The 12,443-nt window shown below is 44.1% G+C and overlaps 1 protein-coding gene across 1 annotated transcript in view; it reads left to right on the top strand.

Annotated features, from left to right (window-relative positions):
• KCNH5 (potassium voltage-gated channel subfamily H member 5) overlaps positions 1–12,105 on the top strand; it is a 154,080-nt gene extending 141,975 nt beyond the window's left edge. The window contains exon 12 of the mRNA XM_029964152.1: positions 10,414–12,105. Within this exon, the coding sequence (XP_029820012.1) occupies positions 10,414–11,361 (948 nt within the window). The 3' untranslated portion in view covers positions 11,362–12,105. The remainder of the gene's footprint in view (positions 1–10,413) is intronic.
• The last annotated feature ends 338 nt before the right edge of the window (positions 12,106–12,443 follow it).

The raw sequence follows: 12,443 nt of genomic DNA on the forward strand, positions 1-12,443 counted from the left end.
AACAGACCCTAGTTGAAAACCACCATAAATTCCTAAATAAAATAGCCTTTATAGTTTATTGATTTAAGTAATTTTGTGTGTGGAAGGTGCATTTTTCTCAATTGGATAGTATTGGAGAAATAATTCTGAATCTGGCTGTTCTGCAACATGCTAAAGCATCTGCTGTTTGGTTAAAGCAAAGAAAACAGAAAATAGTGAGGGAAAGAAGTGATAGGTTCCAATTCCAGAGTCTCATTTAAAAACCAAGTCAAAGCTCCCCACTTCCAAAGGTGCACAGTGCCCTTCTTCAGCACCCCTTTCCAAGCAAAAAAAAGAGCCCAGCAGACATCAGACACAACAGCTAATGCTGCGGCCACAGAAGATCCGTGTGTTGTTTTCCCCTGGGTTACAAAGAGAAGGAGGCATCTCTAAGCACCAAATGTATGGGCAGGAGTTGCTCAGGTCTGGGTGACTGGAAAGAGCTCGTGATTCAGGAGACTGAGCTGCTCTCAGATAATGCTCTTATGGTTGGTGTAAATCTGTACGATTGTGCAAAGAGAGGAAGAGGCTTTGGCATTTCTTTTGGAAATCTCACTCCTTAGCTCAGCACGTGCTTTGTTAAACGTGTAATCACACCATTTGAAGAATTTATGTCCATCACTCAAACTGAGTGATCTGACTGATCCTTCCTTGCAAAGTAGGTGTCAGTGATACCCTTAATCAAGGCCTGATGTCTCAGGGGATGAGGGCAGGACTTCGTGTAGCATTGTACATCCATTGTGGACTGCACTAAATGTCTTAGGGCAGCAGTGCCTTGGGCCCTTGTTCTTGAGCTGAAACCCTGAGAATACCTATGTGTGTTTTTTTAATGAACTATCTCAGTCTTGGCAACAGGCCAGAACAGAGATCTCTCTGCTATCAGCCATGGATCCTCATCTCTCAGTTGTGAATAGTTGGCAATGATACAGGGATTTCCAGTTAATTGGAGAAATGAGAGCAGTGTTATTATCCCCTCTTACACTGGGAGAGATGGAGACACAAAGACATGGTGTGATTTGTATAGGACTTCCCACTTGGCCAAAGGTCAGGCCAGCAGGATAATCCATTCCCTTGAATCCCAGCCTGGTGCTCTGTGTGTTTGGGCATGATGCTCCAGGGATGTGACAAATGAGACTTGGATCTCTGCCTGCTTCTCCTCTCTTTCTTCTTTAACCTGGGCATGTTTTACATGAAAACACTATGATTTCAGATCCGTACCAAGTACGAAGTGGATGGGTCAAACTCTGAACTGTTTTCTCCTTAGTATTCATGGCTATTCTCGAATGCAGATCAGCCTAATTGGCTGCCAGCGTGCACAGATGTCTCTCTGCAAGAGTACTCAGGTACTGTGTGAATTGACTGCAAACATGAAATGGTACCAGATTGAAATTTGACCTAGAGTAACTAATTTCTAAACCACAGGGCAAGCAGTAGCGAGGTGATGGAATTTCTGGGCTCTGGGAAGTCAGTTGTTGACTGTTGTTGGGTTCTTCTGAAGGGGGTGTTGGGTTCTTCTGAAAGGGATCTCTCTCTCTTTAGTCGTCCTGATTTTCCTTTGGATGAGCAACCTGGGGGACAAAGATCTTTATGAAGTAATGATGAAAGGACTAACCCCTTCCTTGCACATAAAATATCATTAAATTTCCCTTAAAAGGGCTTTTTCAACATCATGGAAATAATTCTCATTTCCTTGAAGCAACATGACTTTGTTACTTGGATTGGAAATCTTCACATCTTTTACAAGTTGCTTAGGAAGAATCCGTGTGAAAACAGCTTCTCCAAAGCAAAATTAAATGTGCTTGGTACCAAGCTTTTGCTTTAGCATGCTACCGTGTCTGTGAAGTCAGGATCAATGGAAATTCGCAGAAAGGCTATTATTTACTGTTTCTTTTCAAGCAGCCAGCAGACTAACCTACAGAAATCTTCTTTTCCTCCAAAATCCAGCATGAAAGACTGTTTAGTGAAACATCCCTATCCTGGAGATTAACTAATTGCTCAGCAGTCAGTCATTTTCAGTGCACAGCCAAGGACAGCGATTCCTTTCTCACACGCAGATGGAGCAACGGTTTAACACAAAACAGTTCCTGGGACAGGAGGATTAAGGAGAATTTACTGGAGAGCAATTAAAAGAGTTGTTAGAGCAGTTTGTTTTTGAGGCTGAATTTCACATCAAAGCAAAGCTATCTGAGGAGCATACAGAGCAGAAGAACAATAAAGCCATCATTTGAGGCCATCTACGCTGAATCCTTGGAGTGCAGATTAATGAAGTGAGCTAAGCATATATGGAGATTTACAGAAGTAAATTAGGTGAAGCAGCCTAAATGCTGAAGTTGGAAATAGGTGCCCTGGCTTCGATCTCTGTTGGCTCTCACCTTTCGTGACTCCAGCTCCCTTGCACTTCTACCAGGTTTCTTTTTGCTGTCATACTCTGTAGAGGGTTTCTGACCACGCTTCTCAGCTGCAAAGACTCCTGCTAGTGCAGGACACCATGGTGGGAGGCTGCTCTCATGCATGAGCCATACTGAAAAGCTGTTAATAGAAGTTTGGTCACAGCCAGTGCTTCTTGCTGGCCCTTTGCTGGTGTTTTCTGGTCTTGCTAGCTTGTTCTTCCCATCCTAGCTGTCTGCTCCTACCTCCTTTCCCTGCCCTGACCTGGGAGGAGGCATTGCTCCAAACTCTCCCTTGGAGTTAAGAGCTGGAATTGCATCTTGTGTGAAATGCTGCCATTGCCCTCTCTGCTTTGGAAGGGCAGTAAACCTGCAAAATGGGTTTTCAAGGCAGGGAACCAACCCGGACACAAGGAGTTCATCCACAATGCATGGCAGCATCTTCTTGTATCCATCCCAAAGGAAGGTTTGCATTTACAGTGGTTGCTCAGGTCTCTTGCTCTGTGTGAGTCTCACAGGCTGGATCAGATGTAGGACAAATACAGATGGACTATGGATATTCCATAAGGCTGAACTGCAAACTCCAGGTCTCAAGGGCTCCAGTTTCTTCCTAGTTGCAAACAGAAAGGCTTGTGTAGAGTCATTTCCTGTTCATTCATTTCATGTCTAGTCTTTCATAGTTTAACATTTTAAATAACATTTTAATTCATGTAAATAAAAAGGAACATTTGTTAACACAGTGGAAGTTTTAGAAAAAACCAAAAATCTGAGAAATAAGATTTAAAAACATTTTTACATCAAGTATTAATAGTGATTCGTGTTCTCTGGGACCTGCCTACATCTTAAAAACACTTTGGGTTTGCATCAAGCCTGTTTACCAAGGGTTACTCATGAGAAATTGGACTTGACTGGCCTAGTTTTCAGAATATCAAAAAAGAGGGTCCCAGATATGCCTTGTTTTGACAGCTGAACGTTCCTAGAGGGAAGGGGGCTAGTCCTCAAGAACTGAAGCATCCTAGACTCACCTAGTGGTGGGAGTGATCTGAGCAGCATCTATCCTGGATGAGATTTGCAATGCAGAAGAGTGGTTGTACAGGAACAGACACAGACATCTCAGATGGTCTGGAAGGTTTTCCTGGGAAGTGTGGTGAGAACAAGGGGAGGGGGGTGGCTTTCCCTTCACTGCTGGTGGTTCATTTGATTGTTTCATGCAGGTAAAATATCTGGTTTTTTCACAGCCTTTCACTAGGAGCCTCCAGTCTGGCATGGTCTCCCAGGCAGTCGTGGCTTGTCCTCCCTCTGCAGCTTTTAAAATAATAATGTTTGTCTGGAAGGACTGGCTGGTCTCTGAGGATGCATCCCAGCTGGGAATTGGCAATACCCTAGCATGCTGGGGGGGGGATAAAAATAGCATCAGACGAAGGGTATATCACACACATACATATACAGAGACAAACTTTGCAGAGGCTTTTTACACAATCTGCACCAAACCCTGACATTTGCAGTGCCAGAGGTAGGGATTTGAATCCTTCATACCCACCATCCGTGGAGGATGTCTGCATACAGGCGACAGGCACAGAGCTCCCTGTGTAGACACAGGAGACAAACAGGCATCTCAGGGTACAGCTTGTCTGACCTGGTTTAACATCTAGCTGCAGGTGAAATGACTCACAACTTCCAAGTGCTTTTTTATTCTCCCTCCACTGTGCAGGGCTCCTGGGAGGGTGAGTTCAGATGCAGACACAGGCTTTGTAGGTGAGCCCTGTTGTGAGTGTCTGTGCTCTGGAAATTGGGTGTATTTTGTGGTTTGTTCTCAGGAGCAGGAAAACAGCACACTCGTCTGAGCACCACACGTGTTGGGGTATTGTGTGTCTAAATCCTGGGTCTGACGCAAACCCACTTCCCACGTTAGCATGACAAAAATATAAATTACTTTTCTGCGATGCACTCCCAAGATGTGAAAATTAATAGTATTTTCTGCAAACGTCTTTACAAAAATTTATGTTGTGTAGCCCCGTAGCATTATTTCTGAAGAAAATGAGATATATGTGATTGCAGTATTGGATATTGGTTATACCTTTCAAAACTTTAAAATCCATTTGCCAGCTTCAGCTAAGCTTGTGTGAAGGACTCGTCTTGAATCATTTCAGGCCAAGGAGGCAATGGAAGGCAGCTCTCCTATTTCCGAAAAAAAAAGCCTATATAAAAGAGTGCCCAAACCAACACATCTTATGAGGACACTGACCTTTTTTTATGGGAATTAAACATTCCTGGAGGAGTTGGACCAGTCAAAATACTTCTGGTGGGATCTGAAAGCTGATGAAGCAGCTGCTTGGTGGGTCTCAGCCAACTCCAAGCAAACCAGGAGCTACCAGCACTGCAGTGTGGTCCAAGGAAAGGTGCATTTCCCTAAGATGCTTCCTTCATCACTGGAGCTGGCCTGGAAAGTTCCAACTTGCTTTGTCTGCTTGTCCCACTTGCTCCACCTGCAGTGTTTTCCAGCACAGCTGTGGATCTGTGCTGTCAGATGGGTCACTGGCATTCTCCAGGTTACAAAGAACCCTGTATTTCTTCAAATTTGTTAACCTGGTTCAGACTTGATCTTGGTTCCAACCTTAATGATTCTGTGATTCTGTGATTCTATTTCACTGATCTCAGGTGTCTTCTCAGATGTTTCTGTATTAAATAGGAACAAAAATACAGGGATCTGGACAAACACATTGGGCTGTGAGTAACCAGATGCCAGGGAGATGGAGCTTCTATAAGACATTAATATAGACAAGATAGTTATCTCTGGAACAAACTTCTGAGAGGTGACCAGAATCAACATCAACCTGGCCTGTGCTTTAATGAATGTGACCTGTGGGTCACTGAATGGATGTAGCTGTGAGGCCTGAAGTGCTGTGTTTCCTTTCTATTACAGTTTTTGGCACTGCAGAAATTATCTGAGTCAAACCCATTCTTCCAGGACAGGGTCTCCCCTTGCTGCGGGACTCCAGCATCCCTTGCCCATCAACCAGATTTGTAGGATGCCACAGCTTGGGCACTCAGAGTATATTAGTCGCTGTGGAAATCTTTGCATTGATGGGTTTGTGTGGCTTTCCCTCTCTCTCAGTCCATGCACACCCACTGCCTCCATCACCATGACAACTGTGTACCCTTTTGCTACATCACTCTCCATTTATCTGGATTTCTGTGTTGAGGAGCAGGCACGTATTGAATGCCACTAACAACAGCATGGGATGTTCAGGGACAGGAACGGATGATCTCTGGTCAAATATTTCCTACTTTTTAGAAACTTACTGTAGTTCTTCAAGACTTATACCAGTTCTTTAATCCATTCACGTACCTTCATTGGAGTCACTTATTAAGGGATCTTTGTGTATGGAGCAAGGTCAAGGAGGAATGGTTTTAGCCGTGCTGGTACAAAAAAAGACAGCAGACAAGGGATGAATTTCAAAGTATCTGGAAAGGCCACAGCTTTACTGATTAATTCAGCGGTAGATGGGAGAACCTGTGGGTGTCTCAGCCTTGAGCTGACTCCCTGACTTCTCATTGCTGCTGTCCTCATCTGCATTTGGCTTTGGGTCCAGTTATACAAGCTGGCACCTCACAGGAGCCAGCAGTAACATATCCATTGCCAGCACCTGTGGTAAGGTCTGACTTTGCAAAGGATTGAGTTCACAGTAACGAGTTACTCCTCTTGGTGTGGAGGGGAGGGAAAGGAGGTTGAGGTTCAAATCAAATGGAGAATCTCAAGTTGCTGTTGTCTCCCAAATATTTCAGCCCCCATGGCTGGCTATCAGTTAACTGTTGCTTTCTCTTTGCAAGGTCAATAATTAACGTCACCTCTGTTGCTCCTCCTTCACAAAATAAATACATTAAAGGCAGGAAAAACATCCCGTGGGACAGGATTTGTGTTACATGGAACAGTCTTTCACAATCCCATCCATAAAGAATGAAGTCCTACTCTTAATCTCTGTCACATTAATGGATTTAGAACTTGGTGTGAGACAGGAGTACGGCTCTTTACTCCCTGAGGTGTGCTATACACACAGTTAATTCTGTTTCTTCTGATTAACTTGTTTGAAGTTTGTGTCTGTTCCTGGGACATACATTTGGACAGGCCTATGTGTAACCTCTCTGAAAAGGGTCAGAGACAAATTTAAGGTTCCAAAATAAGCCTCTCCCAATTTGCTGAGGAATGTCAGATTGCATGAGGTGTTTTTCTGTTCTAATTTATGAAGAAAAATATCTGGTAATAGTTATTGGACATTAATAGAATTGTCTCCATGTAAACATTTGTAAATGTAAACACATTTTAACTATTCTGGCTTAGTTTAAACATTTGTGGAAGTGGATAAAATCCAACCACATGAAAAAACTCCTAATATGGAAAAAAATGGTAATGAAAAATAGCTATTGGTCTTTTAGTGCTAGAATTCACATCTCTTTTTTTTTCTTTCCTCAGTTCTTTGTCTGTATAAGAAAATCTTTCTTTTATTTTATTTGTACATATACTGACATCAAGTACTCCTGACCAAAACTAGATCCTTGCTGTGCTAGGTGTACAGCTTCCTTGGTTGTGGATGGATGTCCTGAAGAGGGGAAAGTCTCCATGGGATGAAATGATTTCCTCATGATGGCAGAGCAGTTCAGTGGGTGAATGAGGACCAAGACCCCAGTCTCCATCCAAAGGGCCATCATCTCACAGTGTCAGCTGGGATATGAGGGCCTGCCTGGTTAGAAAAAGAAAACAGCAAACAGCCATAAATACATACAGCCTACATGAGAAGGCCAAGGGGAGAGTAGGCCCAGGGCTGTGCATCAGTATTTGCTCCATTGGAAATAGGGCTCCACCAAGGTAGATCACTCCTGAATCCTTGACTTTCAGCTAACTCCCAAATTTCTGAGTCCCTGGGTATTTTCTGAGGTTATTCAGAGTGCAGCAGGCTCGTTCCTTCAGAGGAGCTGCCCATAGTCATTCCAAGGTGTAGCACTTCCTGTCCCAAGAGGAGAAAGAGGAAATAATTTATTAAAGAGCTCTGCCAGGCTCCAGCCTGTGTCCTGCAAGAAGCTGAAGGAACATCTCCTGGGGAGGTGACAGCAGGACTTTGAGTGTGTGTCTACTCCACTGCATGCTCATAAAGGAGGCATAAAGCCCCCAACTGTGAGTGTTTAGTGGGCCCTTGGTCTCGCTCGCTTAGCAGTGATGGTGTTCATCACCTTGGCTGCCCATCCCTGCAGCAGGAACACGTTTGGTTTTCTCCAAAGCATTAGCTCTGTGCTGAGTCATGGCAGCACTCAGGCTCAGACTCCTGTGGCACTGGGCTCAGCTTCTCCAAGTGGTCATCTGGCCAAGTTGTTCTGGGGCAAAAAAACCCTGGAGGCATTTCCTGGCTTTCATTAGGACCCACTTCAGGAGTATGAGGTACAGGTGGTGTGAAATTAATGCAGTCTTGGTTTTTCTTCTGCAGAAGGCACAGCAGCAGTCATGGGTAATTATATTCTGTGCAGGGAGATGACCTCTGCCTGGGGAAGTTTTGAACTGAGACTAGAAAAGGGAGAAAAGAAAGATTGGTCTGGGGAAAAAAGGGAGGTGAGGGTAGTTTACGGTGAAGTGCAAGCTTTTGGAGAGGAATCAAAAACTGGTGCTGTGTTCTTTGTTGTTGTCATTCTGGTCTTCATAAACATTCAGCAGGACAGAAGTTGTCAAAGTTACCTCGTGCCTTTCCCGGTGGCACATCCAGTGCTGCACTGGACAGGGGAATGCTGCCAGCCCCTGCCGGGCTGCAGGCAGCTGCCTGCATTCCAGCATCCCCGGCTGCCTCCAGCCACCACCTGCCAGGCAGACTGGCTGCGGGAGAGGAGGGTGCTCAAGCTGTGAAATAGGCTTGTGGCCAGAAAGCAGGGGAATCATAGAAACATAGAATGGTTTGAGTTGGGAGGGACCTTAAAGATCATTTGGTTCCAGCCCCCTGACGTGGGCAGGTATATCTTCCACTAGAACAGCTTGCTCAGAGCTGCATCCAGCGTGGCCTTGAACACTTCCAGGGATGGGGCATCCACAACTTTACTAGGCAATCTGTTCCAGGGCCTCACCACCCTCACAGTTAATAATTTCTTCCTAACATCCAAACTAAACTACTCTCTTTCATTTTAAAGCCATTCCCCCTTGTCCTGTCACTACATGCCCTTGTAAAACACTGGGTACAGGATTTTTCCCAATTGCAGGTTTTTTTCAGGAACCCAGCCCCTCTGGCCTGACACAGCACAAGGCAGAGCAGCACAGGCAAAGAGGGACACCAGTGGAGGAACCAGCCTTCTCCCCTGAGGCACAACTTAGGGACACATCCTTGCAGCTGGTTGCTTTCACTATTGCAATCTTCTGCCAGAGGTGCTGCGCTGCCCTTCAGGGAAAGAGAAGCACAAACATCACACACAACCCACCTTCCAAATCTGCATTTAGGGAGCGTGGCTTCAATTAAATGTAATTACTCAATTTTGAATCAAGGGCAACTTCTCTTGCATTTATTTGTTGTCTCCAGTGGCTTATCTTAGAGAAAGAGAGAGAAGCTCCATGAGGGCAGCCACTAATGAAGGGGAGCCTCCAGAAGAGGTTAGGTGTCCATGCATCTAGGTCAGAGGAGTCAGATGAAAGTAGCTTCTATGTTTCTCCCTTGGTTTTGTTTATATTTTTTTAACTAGCCTTCTAATGAACATGTTAACCAAATTACTATAAGCAGCTGCATCTATCAGCAGCATGCAAGGATATATTCACTGCATTTGAAAGCTCTCTAACGAAGCTTTGAAGTCCAGCTCATCCCAGATTCATGCGGGGAAGGATCTGTAGCCATCGTGGTACTTCTCTGCTGACTTCTGAAGATATGAGACTTGAAAGTAAATAGATACTGAAATATGGATACTCAAATGGATCTTTCAAAACTACAGCTGACTGTCACGGGGTTTCGTTTGTGTATTTTCCTTTTCTTACCACAGAAGTAAGAATGCAGTCCATATTTACATTTAATCACATGCTGCTTTTCGCTTTAGAATTGTGAATCAGAGAACCAGATTTTCCCTATCCTGCCTCAGTCCCACATTCAAGAAAACTGGGTGAACCTAAATAAAAAAATCATACGAATAACACACAGAAAAATCAACAGAAAGGTTTTTACTCTGTTGATCCTTTCCCAGCTCGAGGCTGAAATTCATTTTTCTGTAGAAGCCTGAGACATGCTGCAGGGTGAAATAACTGCAGCATTAGATGGCATGGCATTATGAACTGGTGGATATTGCTGGGTTTTATGCTGCTTCTCCATGGTGCTCCCAGTACACCTGCACATACTAGGCATACAAACTCTCTAGGAAACACTTGTGTAGTGTGTGAAGCCACACACATAGCCCATGGTGAACCTAATTACACCCTCCAGCCACTCCTGCAAAGCTAACAATAAGCAAAGCTAAAAAGTATTGAGCACATTTGGATTTTCCAGTCTCTGGAAGGCTATGCACATTGAATTAATCTTACAGCTGTGTAGTCTCCACTGAATTACTGTTTCCTTTCGATTGTACTAATGATAGTGACAGAGCACCTGTGAGTGTGAGTAATGGGTGGGTAGGGATCACAGTATTTGGGTTCTCGCTTTCTTGCTTTCTTTTCTTTATTCAGTTTCTTTCATTCTGTTGGTGTCAGGGTATTTTTAGTTCTTCAAGGCTCTATCTTCTACATCAAGAAAAAAGATTAAATCCACTTTTAGTCTATACTTTTAAGAAAGTGTGTGTGTATATGTGTAACCTATATGTGCTGTGGCATACATCTGAGGTTACGATGTCTTCATCAGCTCCATTCGAATTCACTACAAAAAGTTAAGATAGAAAGGAAGATCAAAATTAAGAATTAAGATAGAAATGGCTGTTCTCAATACTGTTTCCCCATTTCACATTAATATTTGCCACATGTGATGTCCTTTGGATACTGACTCTGTTGTGGATTTATTCTCCACAGATCATCTTCCGGAAGATCAGCGATGTCAAGAAGGAAGAAGAGGAGCGCCTGCGCCAGAAGAACGAGGTGACACTGAGCATCCCTGTGGACCACCCTGTGCGGAAACTCTTCCAGAAATTCAAACAGCAGAAGGAGATGCGCAATCAAGGCTCAACCCACGTCGACCCGGAAAGGAACCAGCTTCAGGTGGAAAGCCGGAGCGTGCAGAACGGGGCCTCCATCACGGGCACCAGCGTGGTCACCGTGTCTCAGATCACCCCCATCCAGACCACCCTGGCCTACATGAAAACCAGTGAGGCCGTGAAGCAGAACAACCGGGATGCGATGGAGCTCAAGCCAAACGGAAATGGGGACCAAAAATGTCTCAAAGTGAACAGTCCCATGCGGATGAAAAACGGGAACGGGAAAGGGTGGCTTCGACTGAAGAACACGATGGGGGCCCACGAGGAGAAGAAGGAGGACTGGAACAACGTCACAAAGGCCGAGTCCATGGGGTTGCTGTCCGACGACCCCAAGTCCAATGACTCGGAGAACGGTGTAAATAAAAACCCACTGAGGAAAACAGACTCTTGTGACAGTGGAATAACAAAAAGTGACCTTCGCTTGGATAAAGCTGGTGAGACTCGCAGCCCCCTGGAGCACAGCCCCATTCAGGCGGATGCCAGGTGTCCTTTCTACCCCATTCCTGAGCAGGCCTTACAAACCACGCTGCAGGAAGTCAAGCACGAACTCAAAGAAGATATCCAGCTGCTAAGCAGTAGGATGGCTGCCCTTGAGAAGCAGGTGGCAGAAATTTTAAAATTATTGTCTGAAAAGAACGTATCCCAGATCTCTTCCCCCAAGTCTCATTTATCACCCCAACTACCCCCCCAGATATCCTGTCAGGATATTTTTAGTGTTTCAAGGCCTGCATCACCTGAATCAGAAAAAGATGAAATCCACTTTTAGCATATACCTATGTGTATATATGTATACAGTATATATGCAGAGCTGTATATATACCTTTATACATATATATATATGTGTGTGTATACGGTAAATATATATACATATATATTTTCACTTGCATCCAATATGACTTGAACACACCAAGGATTTTGATATGTAAATATTGCATGTCCAGCTGGATTCTGGCCTGCCAAAGAAAGCAATTATTAACATAGATATTGCTTGTATAATATGCAGTTGACTGCATGCACACTTTACCTTTATTTATAATCTCTATTATGTAATAAAAGAATGACTTTTGTTTAACAAAGGCAATGTACTATTTAAAGAATCAGGGTCTAACCTGCCAATATTGCCATGACAGTTTTGATCTCAGGCTGGGTGAATTGAGCTTTTATTTCCTCACTGTCTTTTCTGCCGAGTTAAACAGTAGATTAATATGACGTGAAGGACACGTTCAGACTCCTGTTAGTATTGTTTCCTGGTATCATTCCATGACAATATACTGTATATTTGGTGATGAATTCCCCTACTCCTCCTACAGGGAGGGCTCAGCTCAGTGGGCAGGGAAGGGCACCGTGCCTGGTGCTGGGGTGGATCACTGGAATTTATTTGTGTGGGTATTGTGCATGCACAGCCTTTTATTTCAAGTATCCTCCTGCTCTGTTAACATCGTAAGTAAGAAATAATAATAATAATAGCAATTTATGTAACAAAATGAAACTTAACAGAAACTCAGTTGCACTGAGTGTTTGGGGGTAACTTCTTTCGTGAAAGCCTCCTTTTACTGATGCCATTTTTATTGAACTGTTAGAGTAACATTATGTAAATTCTCTTTGCAGCACTCAGTGATGGTGTCCGGTTCTGTCAGTATCTTCATTAGCATGTCCCATTTTTGTAGGGTTGAGATTACTCTCCCACTGTCGCCCCCATTGCCCTTGGCAGAAAGACTTTGCATGATGTCTGAGCAAGGGAGAGAACAATCGAAGTTCATTGTCTTGTGAGCAGGTTTGAAAGCCCGAAGTTAAAAGGCTGAAGTTAATCCCCTTCCACCCTCTTTCCTGAGGTCGTTTATCAGTCTG

The sequence above is a fragment of the Manacus vitellinus genome, unplaced genomic scaffold, assembly GCF_001715985.3.
Source record: "Manacus vitellinus isolate BGI_N305 unplaced genomic scaffold, ASM171598v3 scaffold_6_pilon, whole genome shotgun sequence".
Classification (NCBI taxonomy): Eukaryota; Metazoa; Chordata; class Aves; order Passeriformes; family Pipridae; genus Manacus; species Manacus vitellinus.